Source organism: Hydra vulgaris, chromosome 10, assembly GCF_038396675.1.
Source record: "Hydra vulgaris chromosome 10, alternate assembly HydraT2T_AEP".
Lineage (NCBI taxonomy): Eukaryota > Metazoa > Cnidaria > Hydrozoa > Anthoathecata > Hydridae > Hydra > Hydra vulgaris.
The window spans coordinates 20,218,364-20,242,876 of NC_088929.1; the positions used below are offsets into that span (position 1 = coordinate 20,218,364).

Sequence of the window (24,513 nt, forward strand, 5' to 3'; positions counted from 1 at the left end):
ATATATATATATATATATATATATATATATATATATATATATATATATATATATACCTTATAAAGTTATAATTTTATAAACCTGACCAACAACAATTTGAACATGTCAGCTCCATTTTCACGCTAAATTTATTCTGATTATGCAAATAAACTCATGGTTAAAATAACATTTTACCATGATTTTTTTATCATGCGACAATGAGAAAAACCGTAACTTAAATCCATAACTAAGCATAAAAATGACTTTAATTAATTGTAGTACTAAAGGTATATTTTAAGTTAACTTTCATGTGTGCACATCAATATTCATTTGCTAAAAATTGACAAAAAAGAGAATAAAATTTGACTACTATTTCATTTTCCATAATACAGATAAATTGTGGTGCTAAAAATTTACATCCTATTTTATTAAAGCAATGAGCAAAAGCAGTAGCACAAGGTTTGAATTAAGTGATCACCAATTGAGATATCTGGAAATATAAAGTTATAGTTATGAAATAATAAATATATAGTTATGAGCATCAACTTGTTTTTCCCAGCAGCGGCCTTGTTCGTTAAGGTTGTTGTTTTGGAGTTATAGAGTTGAGAGAGCGTTATAACCACTATTAAGTACCCTCCTCATCTGTAGTTGACATATCGGCCTTGAGGAGGTGAATAACAAAAAAAAATTAAATAATAAAAAAATTAAATAATAATTAAATAATAAAAAAATTAAATAATAAAAAAATTAATTCATAAGAAAATATTGAAGATTTAAATAAGATATAAAAGTGTTTTATATCTTATTTCGCAATTTCTTTTATTTAAAATATTTGATAACCGCTAAATTCCTTACAACTGTTATGATTAGTGGTTGCAGTTTTTTAAATATTACATTGTTATGTATGCTTTATTTTTGTAGTTTTGTGATCTGATTATTTATCTGTTGATTTATCAAACTAGTTATCTAATGATTTTTTATTTTTATTCTGATTCACTCCCGACAAGGCTACAAGCAACCACTATTAGGTTGGGAGTTACTAGGAAAAAAAAAGAATAGAGTTATAGAGCAAGGAAATGGTTGACAGCAGACTTAAAAATCATAGATTGTATGAGTCAGGAAAACATAAAGACGGGAGAGAGTTCTAAAGGGTTGAGGTGTGGGGAAAAAAACTAGACAAATAAAAGTTTTTAAAGCATGCAGGGACAGATACAGTAAAAGAACGAGACTTTGCTGAACGCTAAGTCATGTGAAAATGAGTTTTAGTTGATGGAACTAGATATTATAGCTCTTTTGAGCAACTGATAATAAAATAAAATTATATATAAATACTATCAGCCATGATAGTATTTGTAGAAAGGAGGTGCAGCTTTATGACAACGGAAAAGAGGCTTAAGATTAGCAAATAGAGCGAGTCCAACTACATTTCAGAGATCATCTAGGTTATATTTCAAAAATCTGGAAAACCTTTTGCAAAAAAAATCCGGAAAATTTTTTCCTCAATATTTGTCTTAATTCAACTTAAAACTAATGCTTTTCTCAATTTTATTAGAAAGTTTTTATCTTTTTTGTATGGGTGATGACTTATTGAAAAAACATATTGCAAAAGTATTTATTTAAACTTGGGTCTACGAAAGACTTATGGAAATTGAAAAACACTAAAGTGTATAAGGAATATCCAGAATTCTGGATATATCTGGAAAAAGATAACCTTTGACATTTATAATGCATTTTTGGACCTTGTCTAAAAGAGAAAGAGCATCATTAGAAGAACCAGCCTAAATATGACAACAATATTCCATACAGGGACAAATAAGATAATATAATATAAAAGATTTGTAGAGGTAAAGAATGGAATCAGGAGTAAGAAAATTACAAGCACAACAACAATAAGTAACCTTAGCAGATGCTAATTTAGCAATCAATTGTATAAATGGTTTCCATGAAAGGTCAGTAGTGAATGATAATCCAAAACGATGTAAAGAAGAGGACTAAGTAAGAAGAATGTGGGCAGTACTGCAATAATTGTTTGCAGTAAATAATTGAGTTAAAACAGTAAGTAACTGTTGTAGTTAAAGTTCACAAGCCACTGCAAGCCACAATCTGTTACAGAAGTGAGATCAGATTCAAGATCAGCTACCTGTTTTAAGCAATCGAAATGAGGAAACTTTTTGTAAAGACAGGAGTATAAAATTGAGTCATCAGCAAAAAGAGCTACTTTAGATGTAAGGTTGTCATTAAAGTAGGTAAGAAACAAAACAGAACCAAGGATAGAACCTTGAGATACCCCAGAAATTACTGGAAATGAAGAAGAGTGCTAGCCTTCGAAGATGACTTTAATAAAGCGATTAGAAAGAAAAGATTTGATAATCTCAAAAACTTTTCCAGATACACTATATGATGCAAGTATATGGAGAAAACCAGCATGCTAAACTTTGTTGAGAGCTTTAAATATGTCAAGAGCAATAACCCTAGCCTCTCTGCCTTTATCTAATGCACAATTAAATCTTTCAATCACAGCAGTTAGTAAGTCAGCTGTAGAGCAACAGGATTGAAAACCGTATTGTGTGACAGTAAGTTATTTGATTCAAGATCAGATGTGAGAAGCTTGTTGAACAAAGACTCAAAGACCTTGCTAATAACAGAGAGAAGACTGATGGGACGATAATTGGAGGGTTAGAATGTTTTTTGGAGTTTTTGAAAATTGAAACCACAGATGCCATTTTCAAGCAGGCAGAGAGACAAAACTCAGTCAAGCATAAATAATTTAGAGAAAATTGAAGAGAGTTCTAGAGAACAATTTTGTAAGACTATGACAGGATTTATCAAATGAATAAAAATATTAATGTTTAAATCATAAATTTTAATAATAACAGTAAAGAATAACAATAATAGTACTAATATGGTTTTATGGTGAGATTTTATATCATAATTCAAGATTATTATACACATTTTTATTGAATAACTGTTGACGGTTTTTGAAAAACTTTAAATTGAAAGACCAGAAGCATTTCCAGTCATCTTAATTTACAATCATTTAATTCGAGCCTTGTAGCATTACCACTTATGCTAATGTGTAAAAAATTATATTACAACACTAGTACCTTGTCTTTATGACGCGCAGCAAATATGAATCAAATTCTCAAAAGAGTATAAGTTAAACATATCAGACTACAGACCAGTAACAATCACATCAGTATCACCAAAATATTCAAAGAAGTTATAAGAAATAAAATGTAAAAACTTTTTGATAATCATAATTGGATCATAAAATGCCAACATGGTTATTATTAGAGAAATCATGTACAACAAATCTTGTAAAGACATGCATTATTATCACAGACACATCAAAAACATACCTGTAGTTGTTATAATGCTAGATGTTGATATATATGTATGCCATAGCATTTAGTGCAATGGCATACATATATGACATACCAATAAAAAAAAGCAAAAACACTGTGAAAATATATGCAGATGACACAAAAATTCTATCATTAGTAAATTCAATCAAGGACACCAAATTAAATCAAAGAGCATAAATGGTTAATCAAACTGAACAAAAGTAAATGTGTGGTTATGCAATATTGTGAGAACAACATAATATTCAATTATGCAGAAAATGGGTCAGAAATTAACAATTCCAGAAATGAGCATGATCTTAGTGTAAACTTTGATACTTCACTGAAATGAAAGAAACACAAAGCAACAAAAGCAAATGCATTAAGGGGAATAACAAAATAAATTGTCCGTTTAGATTAGCATCTTTTCAATTGTAAATGTCAAGCAACATGTCAACTTTCCACACAAAAAGTACAACACAAATTAACATGAATCGCAAAGAACTTAAAAAGTCGCAGTACCAAAACAATTTATAGATACTTGATTTAACAACATCGTCAAAAAGGAGATGAAGAGTGAAAACAGCTTAAAGCACAAATATTTAGCATTAAAAAAAAAACTTAGCACTAAAAAACTAATTTTTGTTTAAATTTTTATTCCTATCTTTAGTAAATCATTGTATATAATCATAAGCTGTCAAAATGAATGACTTATACACTGTTAATGCAGCTGCAGTTTAAATGCTACAAATTTTTTCTTTTTTAATACATAAAAATAATAAAAACTTAATTAAACTACATTTTAAAAATTCCTTTTAAATTTTTGCTTTGGTTAATTTTTTAGTTAATAAAAGTTTAAATAAAAGCTTTTAATTTTATTTAAGTATATTATTAATTAGCAATAATATAAAAAATATTTTTGTTTAATGAATAGAAAGTCTAAAACTCCATTATCGTTGCTGTTATTTTTTGCAAATAATATAATTTGATTTCACTCATAAAAGGATTACAAATAGATTTAATGTTGAATTACTCTGAGTATTATTATTATTACTCTGAGTATTATTATTATTACTCTAAGTATACATTAGTCTAAACCTCTTAGAACATTTAGCACAATTATTTTATTGACTGCTTAGTTATAAAGTCTTTTTTGAAACGATGTTTATTAAACTTACGCAGTATGCTATTACCATTATAACAAAAAGAATTTTGAGTTGCATTAAAAAAACTATAGAAAAAAACTATATTAATCCACAATACATTAGATTTTTTTTCCCCCCACTACTCTAGCAGTAATTGGTTACTTTAGCAGAAATTGCGTAGTTTTTTTTGTTTTGTTATTTCACCTCCCCACGACCATAAAGGCCACTATAATTAAGAAAGCTACTTTAATTGTAGTTACAACCTTCTCTCAACTCTATAACTCCAAAACAGTTTTGACGAAGAAGGCTGCTGTACAGAGAAACAAGTTTAGCGTGGTACTACCAGGGATGTGGCAAGGATCAAACCCAGAACTTCTCACTTATGAGGTGAGTGCTCTACCACTACACCGATACAGCATTATATTTTTACGCATTAGTTTTATGGGAGACTTACTGCTAAAATTAATGAAATAGTGCTAGAAACAACCCTAAATAAAACTGTAGTAATATTTAATAAATTTAAGTAATTATGTAAAATGTAATAATAAAATGCAAAAATAAGATTACAAAATTATGGATTCAAAGAAAAAAAATATTTTGGTTGAAAATTTTATCAACTAAAAATATTTAAAAAAAAAAAAAAAACTAACCATCCTCTCAACTCAAAAGCTTCAGGTATATCAGGATTAATATGAAAAATACTTGAATTTAAGATTGACAGTGATCGACCTCCAAAATCAGATACTTTAGCACCTTTGATTGCAACAACAGGATTCTTATCTGTGTACTCTTCAAACTTTTCAGCCTACAGCAATAATTTAAAAGTAAATAATATAAAAGTATAAATTAAATAAATGGAGAATATATTAATAAAATCTTTGTAGTATTACCTCACTACCCCATATTGTAGCTTGTACAGCCGAACCTGATTGATCAACAATTGTTATATCTCGCTTCCAAACCTATGAATCATTTTTTGAAAACAATATTTAAATTTAAACTTAATTTGGAAAAAAATATAAATTCTTTCAAAAAAATATCTAATAAAAAAATTTCTATATATAATATATAATAATTAAATAAAAATAACAAAAATAGTTATATATATATATATATATATATATATATATATATATATATATATATATATATATATATATATATATATATTCATATATATTTATATACAGGGTTGATAGGTTAAACCATGGTTTAAACAAATCGAAAAAATATTAATTTAAACCAAACTAATTTTTTGTTGAAAATCTTAAAACTAATTGGAGTTGCTCTAGATAAGTTGCAAAGAGATCAAACAAAAATATGTGACACTGTTGAAACTTTTAAAAAGCTGATAAACATATTATCATTTTTATTAACTGAAAAAAAAAAAAAAAGAAAAGAGGGAACTAGATATCTTCAGACTATCAGTGATGCTCATATCTTTGCAAACACACTAGATCCTAGATATTTTGTATCTAATCTTTCTGAAAATGAAGTTGCAATGACCTTTCCAGATAGAGAGTTTGAGAATTTTTTTCGACTTTTGGGCTTGTTCATTCCAAGTTAAGAAACAAGATAGGAGTAGAAATAGCGGCAAAGTTTGTTTTTATTTACAGTTATGTATTATATGTATTGATTGATGAATTATAGCAGTAATAATAATAGAAAATATAATTTACTCAAGCAAAATGACAAATGCTATTTTTTAATTGGAAAAGTTAGACTAAACATGAACTAAAGACTAAATATGGTTTTTTTTCAAAAAAAGGAGTTTAAACCAAAAAACCCATTGTTTTTTGTTGCTTTTTTTAAAAAAAAAAAAAAAAAAAGGTTTCTTGCAACCCTGTTTATATATATATATATATGTATATATTTATATGTGCGTGTGTGTGTGTGTGTATATATATATATATATATATATATATATATATATATATATATATATATATATATATATATATATATATATATATATATATATACACAGTAGCATCTAAAAGTTTAGAAACATCAACATTTTTTTCAGTTTTTACTGCATAACTTTTCACAATCTTCCATAAATAAGCTAAAATTTTTTTTTTAATAAAACACTTAGTATTTGGTGGCATATCTATTTGCCTTTAAAACTACATCACAGCGACAACTCATTGAATCTACTAATTTAATGAGAACATCCTGAGAAATATTATACCAACATTCTTTAATCAATGCAAATAAATGGTCTTGGTTGGATGTTTTTCCACCAACTAACTGCCGGTCAATGTAGTCCCAAAGATGCTCAATAGGATTGAGATGGGTTCAGTGAAGGCCATACAAGAACTTTGATTTTAACAGATCTTAACAGATCTGGTACAATGCTTTGGATCATTATTTTGTTGTAAAATCCATGTGTGAGTCATTTTATGCTTAGCATGTGCCAACTTAACATAATTTATGATGTCTAAATAAACTCAAATTAAATATATCATATATCCTTATGTCTAATAACAAACGCTTTAATTAAAAGTAAATTAATAAAAAAAAGTGAAATGTTAAAACATGTTAAAAAAAGTTCTTAAGTAACTTTAGTTACAAAATATTTGTAATATTTGCCTGTTTGTATTTTTAAAAACATTGGTTTTATTTAAAATTGTTATTATTAAAATAATACGAATTTGTTACCCTTCAAGCATTAACTTATTTTTGTATTTATCAAGTTTAGTCAGGAAGAAACATTACTAAAATTTAAACAAAGAAAAAAAATTAAAATTTTGAGTGCCCATAAAAAAACAATTGACCGTCAATTCCTTGAGTTGGCCGGTCGAATTGACCGCTCACCTTCGATTCCTTATTCTCCACGCTGTGTTGTATACTGTTGGATATAAAACTCTTTATATATAAATATATATAAATATATATAAATATATATATGTATATATATATATATATATATATATATATATATATATATATATATATATATATATATATATATATATATATATATATATGCATACACACACATACATATACATACAGTGGGTTGCATAAATATGGAGTCATTATTTCATTTGTGTGAAATTTTTGTTTTTTTCAAAATAATCTTTATAACCAACTAATTAATAGGATTAAAAGCATATTAAATTTATTAATTAATTGATCCTCTATTGAATGGTATATAATTGGAACTTATTAGGTTTAACCAGTCTTGAGTAAGACTGGGCCAAAGTCATTTTCAGCAACAAATTTGATTTTGAGGTGATAAATTGCAAGTCAAGATTAATCATCAAGAGGCTGGCTGGTAAAAAGTTCAAAGAGCGTTCTTGTGTACTAATGATACAAGGCGGAGGAGGATTAGTTGGAATATAGGGATGCTTCTCCCATAAAGAAACAGGTTCATACAACATTTATAATGGCAGAATGAACCAGTACCACTACAAAGAGATCCTCGAAAGTAAACTTTTGCCAACAGCCAGAGCTTTTTACAGAAGACAACAATGGATTTTTCAGGATGATTGCGCTACAGTTCACACTGCCATCTCAGTTAAAGAGTGGCTTGATCGGAAAAACATTATGGTCATGCCTTGGCCAGCTCGTTCTCCAGATCTCAATTCCATCAAGAACATTTGGGCTTGGATAGACAAGAGATTAGTCAAAGAGAGCATAGCCAGTGTTACGCAATTACAGCAGGCGTTAGAAAAGCTTTGGAAAGAATTTCCAAGAGAATTATGCACCGACTAGTTGAATCTATGCCTAGACGTGTTCGTGCATGTGTGAGAGTTTGTGGTATGCATACAAAATACTAAAATGCACCCTGACTCTATATTTTCGCTCTTTTTTTTTTGTTTCTTTTTTTTAACAGTTGTATATATTTCTCATAAAAAAATAATCTTAAATTTTTTTTTTGAAAAACTTTTTTTCTTATTGTTTATAAAACCACTGTTAATAACATTTAAAACCATTTAAATTATTAACTTTTTTGTTTTTAAATTTTATGCTTTAAAATTTAATGCTTAAAATTTTATGCTTTAAAATTTAATGCTTTAAATTTTAAAAAAACATAAAAGAAATCATATTAAAAATCAACTGACTATATTTATTCAACACACTGTGTGTGTGTGTGTGTGTGTGTGTGTGTGTGTGTGTGTGTGTGTGTGTGTGTGTGTGTGTGTGTGTGTGTGTGTGTGTATATATATATACACACATATATAACCCTCGGAGTTAGGAAAAATGAGGTCAGCAATAAATTGCTGACCTCAAACTGTTAGAGGTCGGCAAAAAAAATTTGACACAAAGGGGTTACCATAAAACCTAGAAACGAGGTGAGTAATTTTTTAATGACCTCAAACATTTTAAGGTCGGCAGTTAGGCCAACCATAATTCTGAGGGTTGTATATATTTATATATATATGTATATATATATAAAATATATAATATATAAAATATATTTATATATATATATATTTTCAACTATTTTTGTTACGTTTATTAAATTATTATATATATATATTTCTTTTCTTTTCTTTTTTTTTTTTTCAATCTATTTACAAAAACTGTTTCAGAGTGATCAATATTTTTGTTACAAAATATAATAAATTATATTAAAATAATTTAAATAAAAAAATACAACTTTTGTATGGAACTTGAAGTTTCATGCCTTTTGGCAATCATCAGCCATATTATTCAAAAATAAAAACTGTTAAAATAAAAGCATCTGACATCAAATCATGTGATCCAATATTTGCTAATCACCAGAAGCGATTAAGATAATAAAAAAATTTTGCTATACCTATATCTACATTTGGAAACTAATTCACTTATTTTGTTCAGTAGTGATTCACTATCGAAAATCATAATAAATAACTACTTAATAAATACCAAAGTTACACTTTTTTGTAGATGGGTTGTAAGAATGGTAATTTTAATATATTAAAATTCTAATATATTTAAAATATTACAAATATTATGTATTTTCAACAGTATACAACATATATCAATAAATTTTTTCCTTCATAAATAACCAGTCTATTGGTACAAATTATACTACTAATAATAGTAATAATAATTACTTTTAATTCTTATGGTATTTAACTATCGCATACTTTCACTTATGAAGATAAAACAACAAATTTATATAAATAATCAAAAGACGAATACAATAAGTTGCTGTTGAACGCTACTAAACCTAGTTATAAAAAAAACCAACCCTATAATAAATATAATTATAAAAAACCAACCCTATAATAAATATAATTATAAAAAAGCCAACCCTATAATAAATATATATATATAATTATAAAAAATAATTATAAAAAATAATTATAAAAAAACCAACCCTATAATGAAAGATCACATTAATAAATAAGGAAAAACTATTTTTAAGACTAGTGATGTTTTTAACATCACTAGTCTTCAAAATAGATTATCTATATAAGCAGTACTTCCAATTGTTTCATTACACTAAAAGACCATAAACCAAATTTTTTTAAATAACCTAACTGCTCACCTGATTAACCCAGCTAAGAATAAAGTTGATAGAATAAGTAAACATATTTTATCAGATATTAACAACAAGCTACCACAGTTAGCTAATTTTATCCCTAACCCTCAAATTGAGGACCAAAAAAATGACAACATGTCCAGTAATCTAGAGACAATCATGGTTTATTTGGTGTAAAAATTAAAATCTGGTTACACCACCTGAGAGAGAAAATTAAGTTTAATGTAGATGGTCTCTGCAACATTTTCAACATATGCTGGTTGAATAAAATGATGGGTATCAATGTTTCATATAATGATATAAATGTGATTCTTAATAGACTCCATGTTCTTGTTAAGAAAGAACCAATTTTAGGGTTTTTGCTTATGTTTTATTCCTATTTGCAGCTTAAACATACCAATTAGAAGGCAAAATACGCTGTTTTTAGCACTGTCTGTTTCCATCAAATGATCACAACTTTTAAAACTGTAAAAGAACATAGAGTATTTAAAGGGTTTTTAGTAGAAAAAGGAATGGATCAATTATTTTTTTATGAGACTGATTTATGAGACTTCAAAGTAAGGCAACTAGAGGAACTGTTTTTACTATTTTTGAAGTGATTTTTCTCAATTCTTTCAGCCTTTAATAATTTTTGTGCCTATAACTGTATTTTGAGCTTAATAAAGTCATAAGAATACAAAAATAAGAGTAACCAAGTTTTCATTTCTGATTCAAATAAATTTTTACTGTATTGAAATTTCTTTTAAATAGGTATTTTTGGTATATACCTAAAATAATTTTAAAGTTTCTCAAATCAAATAGTTCCTAAAATTTAAATAGTTCCCTGCTTTGGGGAAGCAAGATTTTCACAACAAACAAAGCAGAGTTTTAAGCTTGCTTACCTTGGTGTTCCTGATGATGAAGTTTAACAAAATGGTAACCCATTTAAAATTCACCATTACTTAAAATTACTTTGAATGACTTTTTGGCGCAACTTTTGCAAAATCAATTAATTTTTAAAATAACAAAAAGCTTAATACACTAAAATTTTAGTGCAATACTTATTGTGGGTAAATTGATAAAAATACTTGATAACCATTTTGGAAGAAGGAAGGTTTTACCTACTTAATCATTTTAAACTAGAAGTAAGTTGTGATGATTCTTATTAGAAGACTAAATTAAATCTAAATCAAACAACTAGAATATGTTTAAGTATTTGTAGGTTAAAAAGTCTTGTTAGTCGAACCAAATGCAATGTATTGAATAGTTTTTGTGCTCTATTACAAGGAAAATGCCTAACTTTCTAAAAACTCATGAAGACTGTCTGCTTCTGTACATTAAAAAATGTGACAGACAAGTTACAGATTTCATGAAGGAGAGAATCAATGACCTACTCAAACAAAAGATTGACTTCACTGATCTGAAGCAGCAGTTTACAGGCACAGTTCCCAGGCACAAGAAAAGCTGTGCTCTCTCTTTGGTTCACAACACTTCAAAAGGAGTTTTTCTCACCAGTGCACTAAAGGTTCAAAATTTGACAATTTGAAAAGTTGGTGCAGACTGACTAATGTGGGAGAATGACAAACTGCATCTGTCATTGAGCAAAAATTTACCTTGTCTAAAGTAAATTAAAAGGCTGATTAGAGCACAGTTAGAAGACCAATGCTCCTCAATGCTTTTGGCAGGAAAAAAAACCATGCTCTTAACAACCAACATGGTCAAGGTTCAAATCAACACTGGTCTTTCAGACAACAAAATCAGAGGACATGCATCAGCTTCCAAAAAGTCATTTGGAGCAATGTTGGTGGAATCAAACTTCACAGATGAGTTTGACTGTGTTGGAAAAAAGTTGAAATCCTCCTTCACTACATCAACTATTTATAATGCTTCAAAAAAAGACATCTCCACAACCAACATTGTGCATTGCATAAGTCTGTCTGAGTTTGCTTCCTTGGTATCTGAAGAAAGAGGAATTTCTAAATCAAGCAGCATTACCAAAATTGGGATTGATGGTCCCAATTTTGGTAATGCAAAAAAAGTAAACTGGTTTCTGCATGTAGGCTCAGGAAAATTTTTTACTATCTTAATTTGATTTCGGTGATTATTAAATATTGGATTTGATGTCAGATGCTGTTGCAACACTAAATTTGTACTTTTTAAATGGTTTTATTTTTTATTTATGAATAATATGGCTGATGATTGCCGAAAAGCATGAAACTTTAAGTTTCATACAAAAGTTTTTCTTTTTCACTCAAAATATGTGTGTGTGTGTGTGTGTGTGTGTGTGTGTGTGTGTGTGTGTGTGTGTGTGTGTGTGTGTGTGTGTGTGTGTGTGTGTGTGTGTGTGTGATATATATATATATATATATATATATATATATATATATATATATATATATATATATATATATATATATATATATATATATATATATATCAATAAGAGTGCTCAAAGAATGATATCAGAGCTCAATATGTTTGTTTAACGAGATAAGGCAAAAAATAAAAGCATAATGTTTACATTATGCATACATACATACATCCTAAAATACATACATACATACATACATACATACATACATACATACATACATCATTATAAGTTCATTAAATTTAATATTCAAAGATAACAATTAGCAGTTATCTTTGAATATTAAATTTAATGAACTTATAATGTGGTCTTTTGATAGGATTGGGAAATTACACCACTTTATTTATGGATAGTATTACAATATATGTTGTGGTTACGAATTGTATATATTATGGTTGATATTTGTAAATAATATTTATAGTCAGATGATAATAAAATAACAATAAACGGGTAAAATTAACAAGATTTGAAATGGTGAAAGATAAGCTGACCAAGAAAATATTTGACAAGGACAAAAACATTGAAGGAATGGCTCTTGTAACCTGTAAACCTGTAATAAAAGTTAAAGCGGGAATTGAGATTAAAAACATAATGTTTGGATAAATTGGACACTATAAATAAAAACAAAGTCATCAAAAAATGAGTTTGAAAAACAAATTATGGGACAAACTACAATGCATAAAACTTTTAGAAAAGAAAACGAAACTACACAGCAATCAATGCAACAATGGAAGGTAAAGTTGAAAACAAAAAGAAACCATAATAACAATGTTTAACGCAAGTACAACTATTGACAGTGATTGCAAAAGTAAATGGTAAAAAAGTGAGAATAATGCAGGATACAGATGCTAGATAGTTCATATAAAGGTACAAACTTGTTAACAAAACTATAGTTAAAACCTACACGGAAGGAATGTAAAAGCATTGAACAGCTATATGGAATAGTGAACAAACATGTAGAAATATAACATTACACTAGAATCACTAACGGTACTGGAATTTTGTATCAAGATTGAATGCATCTACGCAGAAAAAGAAACCTTTTTACCCAACTTGATGGTCCAAGAAGAAAAATGAAATTTGCAAAATTAAGGAAATTGAAATTCAGTGATAATGAAGGAAGCAATGAATTGCAGCCTGTTCACAAATTAATAAAAACTACATAATCATTTATTATTGGAAAAAACCTAGATAAAGATCCAGGAGCAGAATTAACAATGTTGGGATGGACTCTAGCTGGGAGAAGTTACAATTGAATTCAGTTATTGAAAAGTCTTTTTTCTTATTAAACACTAGTTGTGAGGAGTTCGAGCAATATGCAGTCTAGAAGAATTTGGATTATGAGATACAAACAGTGAATCAATGTTACACCAAGATTTTAGCGAAAAACTGCTTCAAACCTACAAAGGATATTATGAAACTAGGATGCCATGGAAAAAGGACATTGCCAAATTGCCAGACAACAGAAACCTGGCTATTAAACAGTTAAAAACTACAAGACATTTGGAAAAACTTAATAAACAAGAAAAGTATAATGACAAAATGATGAAACAGATCAATGAAGAAAGATTATCAATCGGAAGTAGTACCTTAAATACCTACAGGAGAGATCATTCACTACATTCCTCATCAAGCGGTAATCATAAAAAATGCTGAGTCAACAATAATGAGGGTTGTTTATGATTGTTCATTAAACAATTGCCTAGAAGTGGGACCATTACTGCAGCCACTAATAGTTGATATTCTTATGTGAAATCAGATGAACAAACTCTGCCTATTAGCTGACATAAAGAAAGCATTTCTCCAAAATTCGAATTCACGAAAGGGATCAAAACGCACATCAACCAATTTGGTATAAAGACTTAAAGAAAATGGAGTTATTGGAGTTACAGTTTACAAGGGTAATTTGTGGCTCCAGTTCAAGTCCATACGTTCTTGGTGCTACCATTAAAAAACATATATCAAAATATAAGGATATCTATCCAAAATCAGTGTTGGCCTTTGAAGAAGATACTTATGTTGATGATCTGCAAGAAAATGGAGAGACAGTAGAAGAGCTTATCAGATTTAAAAATGAATCAACGCAAATCTTGAAGGAAACAGGGTTCAAGCTGCACAAATGGCATAATAACATGAACAAATTAGATGGCAGTGGCAGTGAGTGCAAATCAACAAAAATACTTTGAATAAAGAAGCAGATCAAACTATCCATTGATATTACTTCTTGTATCAATAAAGGAAATAAAGTAGTTATAACAACAACAAAAAAATACTGGCCACCATCAACAGTGCTTTTAGCATGTTGGGATTTTGTGCACCTGTATTATTCACTGGAAAAATACTTTTTCCATTATATGCATGTAAATTAGCCGTGTGTGCATGTATATACACTGTTATAAGTTACCAAAATTCAAAAACTAGCAACTTACTTGTAGCAAAAGCACAAATTGCATCAAAAGATATCAGTATTCCGAGACTGGAGTTGCTAGCAGCTCATACCTTAAGTAAGTTGATGAATCATAGGAATACATTAGGAATACATTAATAAAGTATAACATTTGCAAGGTATATAACTGGGTCAATAGTACTGTGGTACTTTATTGGTTAAAAGGAAAAGGGAGTTGGTTACAATTTGTAAAGAGCATGTGTTCAACCATCAGATGGCGAAGTGGAACGGCTATACATCCCAATTAAAGAAAACCCAAGTGATCTTGGAACAAGAGGGTGGTCTGGAGAAGCTGTCAAGCTAGTGGCTAATTGGCCCAATTTGGTTAAAACACAAAGATAAGTGGCTAGATCAATTGGGATTAGTTGAAATGCATCATATTTGAAATGAATGTATTTGTATAAAGGAAAGCACCTGTATAGTAATAGAGTATACACGTTTTGGAAGATTTTAAAGGTGTTGTCTTTTATAAAAAAGATTCATTTTTGAATGTCATCTTTTATAATGAGTTTGCAGTTACTGGTGTTGATTTTGCCGGTCCACTAAAATATAAAGAGACATATAAATAAGTTGGGAAGTGTTACATGGAGTGCTCTTGGAACAATAGACCACTTTGTTACCAAGGTGACCAGTTTGACAATCAAGTATTAACACCAAATGAACCTGTCATTTCGAAAAGAACATAAGTCCAAAACTTATAACAGTTAGTTTATAAGTTTGAATTAAAAATTTCTGTATGATTTATGTTTTGTTTTTTTTTAAATAAAAAATACATAAGTTATATACGTTCTTTATTTGTATACTTCTATGTTTAATTTCTTTAGCAACCTAGACATTTTTTAAAATAAAAATCATATTTTTATTGATTTTGAAAAGTTTTAGTTAATGGACTTGTGCCCTTTTCGAAATGACAGGTTCAAATGTATTGATGAGAGAAAAACTTGCAATATTGCTAAAAGAAGATATTGGTTCAGTAACAAAAGAGGATTGCGTAATAAGATGTAAGTTTGTAAAAAGTTATAAAGAACACTTAAGCAAAAGATGGATGAGTGAACATGTGCATGTGATAGAAGATTGGCAACAAACCAGCAAAAAAAAGCAACATAAAACTGCCAGGTAAAGATGGAGTCACACATGGTTTTAAAATATGATTGGGAAACGGTTATGTGATTGAAAGACCAATTCAATTAGTGTGCAACCTGGAAATCTATTGTGAGGTGAAAAACATAATTGAACAGAAAGAGAGGATAGAAAGTCAATCAAAAACAGAAATCTTGAAAAGACCAACAAGACGGGCTAATTTTAACGAGATACAAAAGATCAATTGCATCATGGAAGATGAGATGGTTGATTAAAGCCAAAGTCTCAGCTTTAATTGGGCAGGGTGTTGTGAATGATGTCTTCCACGCTTCTAGAAAACAATTAGTGGTTTTATTTGAATAATAAATTTAATGAACTTATAACGACGTGGTCTTTTAGTAGGTTTGAGAAATTACACTACCTCATTTATTGATATTATTACAATATGTTGTGGTTTTGAGTTGTATATATATTACGGTTAATATTTGTAAATAATATTTACAAATATCAACCATAGTCAGATGATAATAAAATAACAATAAACAAAAAAAAGTGAAATCATTAGTGTCTCAGGGAAACTAATAAGAATTCCTTACAATACATACATACATACATATATACATACATACATACATACATACATACATACATACATACATACATACATACATACATACATACATACATACATACATACATACATACATACATACATACATACATACAAACATACATATGTATAGATAGATAAATCACTAACTTGTTTATTAGTTGCTTTAGTTGTTATTTGCTGCATTTCAGAAGAACTTTTAACTATTCCAACAACATCTATTAACAAATAAATAAAAAATGCAATTTAATTTTCGACTTGAATCAAAATTAAGACTAGAATTACAGGGTTTCCAATCAGTTTTAACCAATAACTAAAAGCTGCAGTTTTATGTTAAAACCGATATAAATGAAAACCGTCAGTTTTTAAAAACGGTTTTGGTAGTTTTTTGTATAATATCTTTGGAATGTTTATTTATTATAGACAGTGTTTATTTAGGGATATCGCTTTTTTTCGGCAACGTTAGGGAAATGATGTTTTTGATTGCCCTCTCCTCCTCTTGTCCTATTTAAAACTGGTGCCATGACAATGATTTTTAATCATCATTTTTTTAATTTCATTTTAATCATTTGTGTTTATCCTGTTTAGTTTTATCCTAAAATAAGAAATTGAAAGGCATTTTTTTGATTTTACATTTATTTACCGGTGGACGGAGTTACAATAAGAATACTATCTTACTTAACGCTTTTGTTGCAAATACCATGCTATTAGTCAATAATTATTAAAAATTGTTTTAAGTATTTTAAACATTGGTCAACTATATTTTAGTAAATTTAATTTTAGTAGTTATCAATGTTAAAAATAATTAGTAATTAAATGTTTAAATACTTTAAATAATTTTTAATTAATATTTATATTACATAATATACTTACATATATTAAATTGCGTTATATTTGTAAAATCAATAAAATAGTTTTATGTCTTGTATTTGAATAACTATTTGAACAAAAAATATAAGCATTAACAAACATATTTACTATTTACACTACTATTTACAATAAACGTGTTTACTATTATTTTAATTTTAAAATTTTGATTTAAATGTTAGCAAATCTGTTCATTTAACTTTTACTAAAGGTTAATAATTTTTAAAGTGATTTTAAGGCGCCTTTTAAATTAAAGATAATTAGAGAAGAGATAATTACGGTAAACATAATTTTAAAAATGTTATATTTTTTGATTAAAAATACAGATTATATTTTAAAAAACATACTATATTTTAAAAAGCATACTATACTTAAAAAATATATAATATTTTTTTAATCATTAAGTATAATTTAAAAAATTACGTTTAATAATTAAGTTACATTTACTATGGGTTTTTTTAAACAGATCTTAATAAAACTTTTATTAAGTTATTGTAATTGTTATTTTTATTATTTTAAAAGTCAAAAAGAGTATGGAAAAAGTTTAAATTTTGTTTTTTCATTTTCCTCATGTAAACTAAAACAGCAAGCTAAAGATCAAAAGTTCATTCATTCAAAAACTAAATTTGCGCGATAGTTATTAAGAATGAAGTTTTTTACTTTTATTCATTCATTATCAAAAGGAGTTTACTCTTAATTGCCAAAAAACAAAAATTAACTTTACTCTGAATGGGTATTTTAAAATCACTCTATCTTTTGAAATTTTTTATACATTACATTGTTATAAAATTTTGCAACAAGTTTTAAAAATTTTGTAACAATATTCTTTTATTTTTAAACTAACGTTTAGTTAGTAAAGGTCACATCACATAATTATGTATAAAAGTAACTTCTTTTTAATTCATTTTATTGACCTGAAGAACAAGAGGCAGCTAAAATTAACTGAAAACTATTTATATACTACTGCATTTAAAACTGAATTTTTTTATTTTTTTCTATTTTTAATAAAAAAAAAAAAGAAAAATTAAAAAATAATAATTTTTGGGCGCTTTTTTTTTGGGCACCCATACCGCTCCAGTGGTACTAAAACAGGTCTGGGTTTGTCCCTGATAGAACGGTATAAAAAAATCAAATTTGCAAGTAATTAAATTTTTACTTTCTTATTTAGACTGTATTTTGCTGGAAAGCTTAACATGATTTTTCATTTCCAAAATTATTCAAGTATTCCAAAAAGTGTTTAAATATTGAATAAAACATGCCAATATATTCAAATATAAAGTATTTGAATACTTAAATAGGATGGCCTATTCTTTATATTAAAGATTGCTTAAAAAACATACGGATATTTTTGGTGTTTATTTTGGTTCAAAAAAATATTAACGTGAATTAACGTATGTAATAAAAATAATTCATGATGTTTCTATTAACTATTCAATTTTTTGAAAATATATTTGATGAAAATATATTTTTTAAATATATCTTCCAGGTAAATCATGTCAATAGTTCAGAAATTTGCTGCCCGATGTAAAATTCCAAAAAAAAAAGAGATTTTGAAGGCATCTGTAATAGATGCGGTTCTGTTGATCCTTGCAAGGTCTTTGCAAATGGCGGATGCGTTGACGCAAACTTGAAGCAAAAGAACTTCGAATTTTTTAACACTTTATAAACTTAAATAAGGAAAAAAAAAAAAAAAGGTAAACAAAAGAACGAAAAGTAAAGTAAACAAATATAAAGAAGAAAAAGATAAGAAGAATTTAATAATCAATTAAAAAAGAAAGAAGAAAAATAAGTGTTAGGAGATTTTTTATTTTTTATTATTTCTTTATTTTTTGTTTTAAATAATTTTCTTTTTTCTTTACGATATAACTTGTAATCATGATTATAATTCATTAGTTATTATTTTTCAGTCATTATTTATTTTCTCACATTATTTTATTTATTCATAGTTAATTGTATTTATTATTAGTCCTTGTTTGATACCTAGTTATTTAATATATTACATTTATTTTTAATATTATATTTTTATAAACTTATTTATTATTGACTTATTTTTATTTGTTATTGTTCTAGTATCTTTGTTGATAATATTATTATTAGTAACAGTTAACAGTAGTTATATTATTATTAGTTTATATTATTAATATAGTAGATATTATTATAGTATTAGTTTTTTTATATTCGATATTTATTGTTGTCATAGTTACTTTTAACATAAGTTCGTGGTTTGTCTAATTTTAATTTATTTTGATTGTTTAATTTTATAAAAGTTAGCTTTTAATTACCTTTAATGTGAATCCTTTTTTCTATCATTGTTCTTATTTTTTTGTATTGTTTTAAAAATTATTTTCGATTACTCACGCTAACGGTTACCCAAGTTTTAAATTATTAAATTTAGTCTTTTACTTTGCATTTATTTTTTAAATCTCTATTTTACACTTTAGTCACTTTAATTAGTTAATACTGCATATACATAAAAATATTTTTTCTAAAGATTATGGCATTTAAATCTCTCTGCAATACTTGTCATAAAAATATAACTGATAATCAAAGAGCCATCCAATGTGATCTGTGTAACTCATGGGTCCATGCAAAGTGTACCCATATTGATGCGTACTCTTATAATCTTCTTTCAAATGACTCATCAGATTTTTATTGTCATAGTTGTTTATCTAAGAGTATGGCGTTCAGCTCGATTTCCAACTTGGAGCTTAAGTCAACATTATTATGCAAGAATATACCTACTAGTTCATTAAACTCTTTTGAGACTCCAAGTAATCATAAAAAGATCTTTAAAGATCTAAATAAATTTCCCAGTTCTGTTAATTGCAAATACTATGACGTTATTGATTTCAATAAAACTATGCTCCCCAATTCGGAACTATATATTCATCTTAACATCGCTTCTCTACCATTCCACATTGATGAACTCTGTAGTCTTATCAGCTCTCTTAATAATTTTCCCTTAGCAATAGGTATTACAGAATCTAATTTATATATAAATGATACAAATATAACTGATATATACATAAACAGGTTTAATATTGAGCATTGTCCTACTGAGGCTAAAAAAGGAGGAGCACTTTTATACTTACGCTCAAATTTAAACTACGTAGTTCGCAATGATCTTATGATTTACTCATCTAAATATTTAGAGTCTTTTTTTGTTGAAATCGAAAAACCTTGGCATTTATTACCATCCCTCAATGAATCAACATGAGTTTACTTCTTCCCACTTAACTCCTCTACTTGAAAAGCTAAGTAAACGAAAAAAAAAAGATCTTTCTAATGGGTGGATTTAATATGGATCTATTAAGTCACAATGAATCTAATCCTGTTTCTACATATCTTGATTCTTTAACTTCTTACTCACTAAGCTCTTCTATAATTTTACCATCACGCATAACGGCTACATCTAAAACGCTAATTGACAACATAATCACAAACTTTCATTCAACTAATCAATAGTCAGGTAACCTTACGATTTCAATTTCAGACCACATGGCACAATTTATTTGCATTCCTGGCATACCCAAACACCCCAAAAAAGTAAAAACTTACAGACGATGCTTCAAAAAGTTTAATAAAAGTTTATTTATTGATGAAATTTCTGAAATCAACTGGGAACTCTCCATTAAAAAAGATGATGATGTTAATAAGTCTATGATTTTTATTTTAAAAACATTTGATGAAATCTTAGACCCACCATGCTCCTTACAAAATACTAACCAACCAACAAATTAAACTAAAATCAAATCTTGGATAATGTATGGAATACTTAAATCTATCTCAGTTAAAAACAAACTTTATAAAAAGTTTATAAAATCAAAAAATATTTATAAGAAAAATGAATTATTTACAAAATTTACATTTTATAGAAACAAAATTTCCAATTTATTAAAGTTTAGCAAAAAAACATACTATATTACCTATTTTAATAATAACCTGAATAGTATTAAAAATACCTGGAAGGGAATAAAAGAAATCATTAATATTAGACCTTCTACACACAATACATCTTTTAAACTTAAATTGAACGAAAATCATATCACTGATCACACTGCCGTATCTAATATATTTAACAATTTTTTTAGCACTATACATAGCAAACTACTTAGCAAAGCCATACCCCAAAACGCGTATTTAGTGACTTTCTTAACACTCCAAATGCGAAATCGTTTTTTATTAATCCTGTAACTGAAAATGAAATATCTGGTCTCATTACAAACAAGCTCAAAACGGAAAAAAGTCTTGGTCCTAATAGCGTACCTACGTTCCTCCTTAAACTAGTCCCACACATTATTTCAAAGCCTCTCTGTACTGTTATAAATAACTCATTTAAAAGTGGTATTTTCCCAGATATTTTTAAAGTTGCCAAAGTTATTCCAATATTTAAAAAAGGCTCTTTACTAGATTTCACAAATTATCGACTCATCTCCTTGCTTTCTAATATAGGTAAACTATTTGAGAAGGCAATCCATATTAGGCACTATGCTTTTCTTGAAAAATTTAAATGTTTTTACACCCATCAGTATGGATTTCGTGCCAATCACTCCACAACTCATGCTCTCATTGAAATGAATGAACTGATTAGAAAAGCAATCGATGATAAATATTTTGCATGCGGTGTATTTGTCGATTTACAGAAAGCGTTTGATACAGTAGATCATTCAATTTTGTTAAAAAAATTAGAATATTATGGGATCAGAGGCGTACCCCTTAAATGGTTTACTTCGTACTTAAACAATAGAACACAATTTGTTTCTATTAATGACTCAAAATCTACCCTTATAAAATGTTCTAATGGTGTTCCACAGGGTTCAGTATTGGGACCACTGCTTTTTCTTCTTTATATTAATGATCTTCATACGCCCACTAAGTTTGCTACCGTTTACCACTTTGCTGATGACACTAACCTAATGCTGATTAATAAATCCTTAAAAAAATTAACAAACACATTAACCATGATCTTGCCAATCTAGTTCAGTGGCTTCGCTCCAACAAACTTTTTCTAAACTCTAATAAAACTGAACTTATTATCTTTAAATCAAATAAAACAAAAATCTATAAACATATGAACTTTAGATTAAGTGGCAAAAAAATTGAAACTGTTAACTCAATTAAATATCTTGGTATAAAAATTGATTCAAATCTTTCCTTTTTATCCCACTGTGAAGACTTAGCAATGAAACTAAGTAGATCTAATGGTATGTTAGCCAAAGTGTGCCATTATGTTAATCTTGAAACACTTTTGAACATATACCATGCTATTTTCGGCTCACATCTTATATATGCATGCCAAGTATGGGGGCAGTCCCATCAACAAGCTTTTATTAGGTTATCCCACCTCCAAAACAAGGCTTTAAAAATTATTTATTTTCAGAATATTAAATTTAATTATAATGTGCTCTATCTAACTTCTAAAGTATTAAAACTATGGGACTATATTCAATTTTCAAACTGCCAATTTGTCTGGAACCACCAACACAATAACCTACCTTTAACTTTCATCAATTTCTTTCAAGTGCCAACACTCGTTATCACCTTCGTTCCAATAGTAATTTAAACCTGCCTGCCTCTAAACACTGCTCTCATAAATACGGACATAAATCTATAAAATATCAAAGCATTAAAACTTGGAACAACCTTCCTTATGAACTAAAAGCTCTCAATTCATTCTCAACCTTTAAAACTAGATTATTCAACTTTTTATTAAAAAAATATAGTTAGTGTTTATAATTTCTATAATCAATTTTTGTTGTCTTAAGTTTTTTTCGTTTTTTTTTTTCTTTTTTTTTTTTTTTATTTTTAATTTCTTATATATATTTTGTTGTCATTACTATTGCTTATTGTTATTTCTATAAATATTTACATTACTATTATTAACTACTTTTAACTGTTACTACTAATATTAATATTGTTATCATTATTATTATTATTTTTGTTATTATTACTATTATTATTATTATTATTGATGTTGTTATTATTGTTATTATTATTATTACTATTATATTATCATTGTTATTATTATTAGTGGTATTATTAACACTGTTATTTTTATGTTATAAAGTTATTATTAACATCGTTATTTTTATGTTATAAAGTTTATTATTTTTATTATATATTATGAAAATTAGCATTATATTTATTTGAATTAGATATTATTAACATTAGCAGGTGTTTACTTTATATTAGTAAATTTACTATTTGTAAACATCCTTGAGTGTAAAATCTTATTTCAGAAATAAATTATTGATTGATAAATTATTGATTATTGATTATTGTAACATGCTCCGGTGATCCACAACTGCTTTGCGGAATCATATTTTTCATCATGGAATTACTATCAGTAGTCATTCGACTGGAGAATCAAGCAGCACCTCAAATCCACTACCGAAAAAAAAATTAAAATCATGGACAGTTAATTACAAAAAAAGAAATATTAGCTGATCTAGCTACAGAAGGTGTTTCGATTAATACGATAACTAAAAACAAATTTATTTGCTCGTCAATTCAACAAGAAAATCATCTTTCTAAAAGGCCAACAACTGTGATTTAATCCATCAAGATTTTTCTAATAAAAAGGAAGTGATAAAACAAGAAATTATCAAAAAAGTTTAAATGGGACATAAATTCAGCTTAACGCATGATGAATACACATCTTTGAGGCACAGAAGGTACATTGGTGTTAACCTGCATGAAAGCAAATATAAGAAAACCTTTAAAACTGACCTCATTAGGATTTATGGTTCCTGTCCAGCTGAAAATTTAATATAAAATATTAAGGATCATTTAATTCATTGGGTGTCTGTATGGAAAAAGATGTAGTAGGTTCTACTCAAGATGGTGCAGCATTCAACAAGAAGCTCATGCAATTAACAGACATTGTTGATCAGCTTTGCTTTAACCATGCAATTCATCTTGGTGTATGCGACACATTATACAAGTAAAATAAAGACACAAACGTACCAGTTCCCAAGGAAACAGACAGTGTTTCAGAAGAGGAATTTACGATGATAATTTTAGTTTTGAATCAGTAAACATGGAATTTACGATGATAATTTTTGTTTTGAACCGGTAAACAATAAGATTAATGTCATCAGTTTGTGATCAAATTTCAGAAGAAAGTTTCTGAAGAATTTGGTAAAGAAATCGAACTGCATCTGGATGTTCGTCATTGTTGGAATAGACTTTTTTTTAATGATTGCGCTTTTGTTAA

At 27.5% G+C, this 24,513-nt stretch overlaps 1 protein-coding gene across 1 annotated transcript in view; it reads right to left on the reverse strand.

Moving 5' to 3' along the window:
• LOC100196971 (replication protein A 70 kDa DNA-binding subunit) overlaps window positions 1-24,513 on the reverse strand; it is an 81,913-nt gene that overhangs the window by 23,455 nt on the left and 33,945 nt on the right. Inside the window, exons 14-16 of the mRNA XM_065807454.1 lie at window positions 16,581-16,648; window positions 5,356-5,427; window positions 5,116-5,270 (exon numbers count right to left, since the gene is read on the reverse strand). Of these exons, the coding sequence (XP_065663526.1) occupies window positions 5,116-5,270; window positions 5,356-5,427; window positions 16,581-16,648 (295 nt within the window). The remainder of the gene's footprint in view (window positions 1-5,115; window positions 5,271-5,355; window positions 5,428-16,580; window positions 16,649-24,513) is intronic.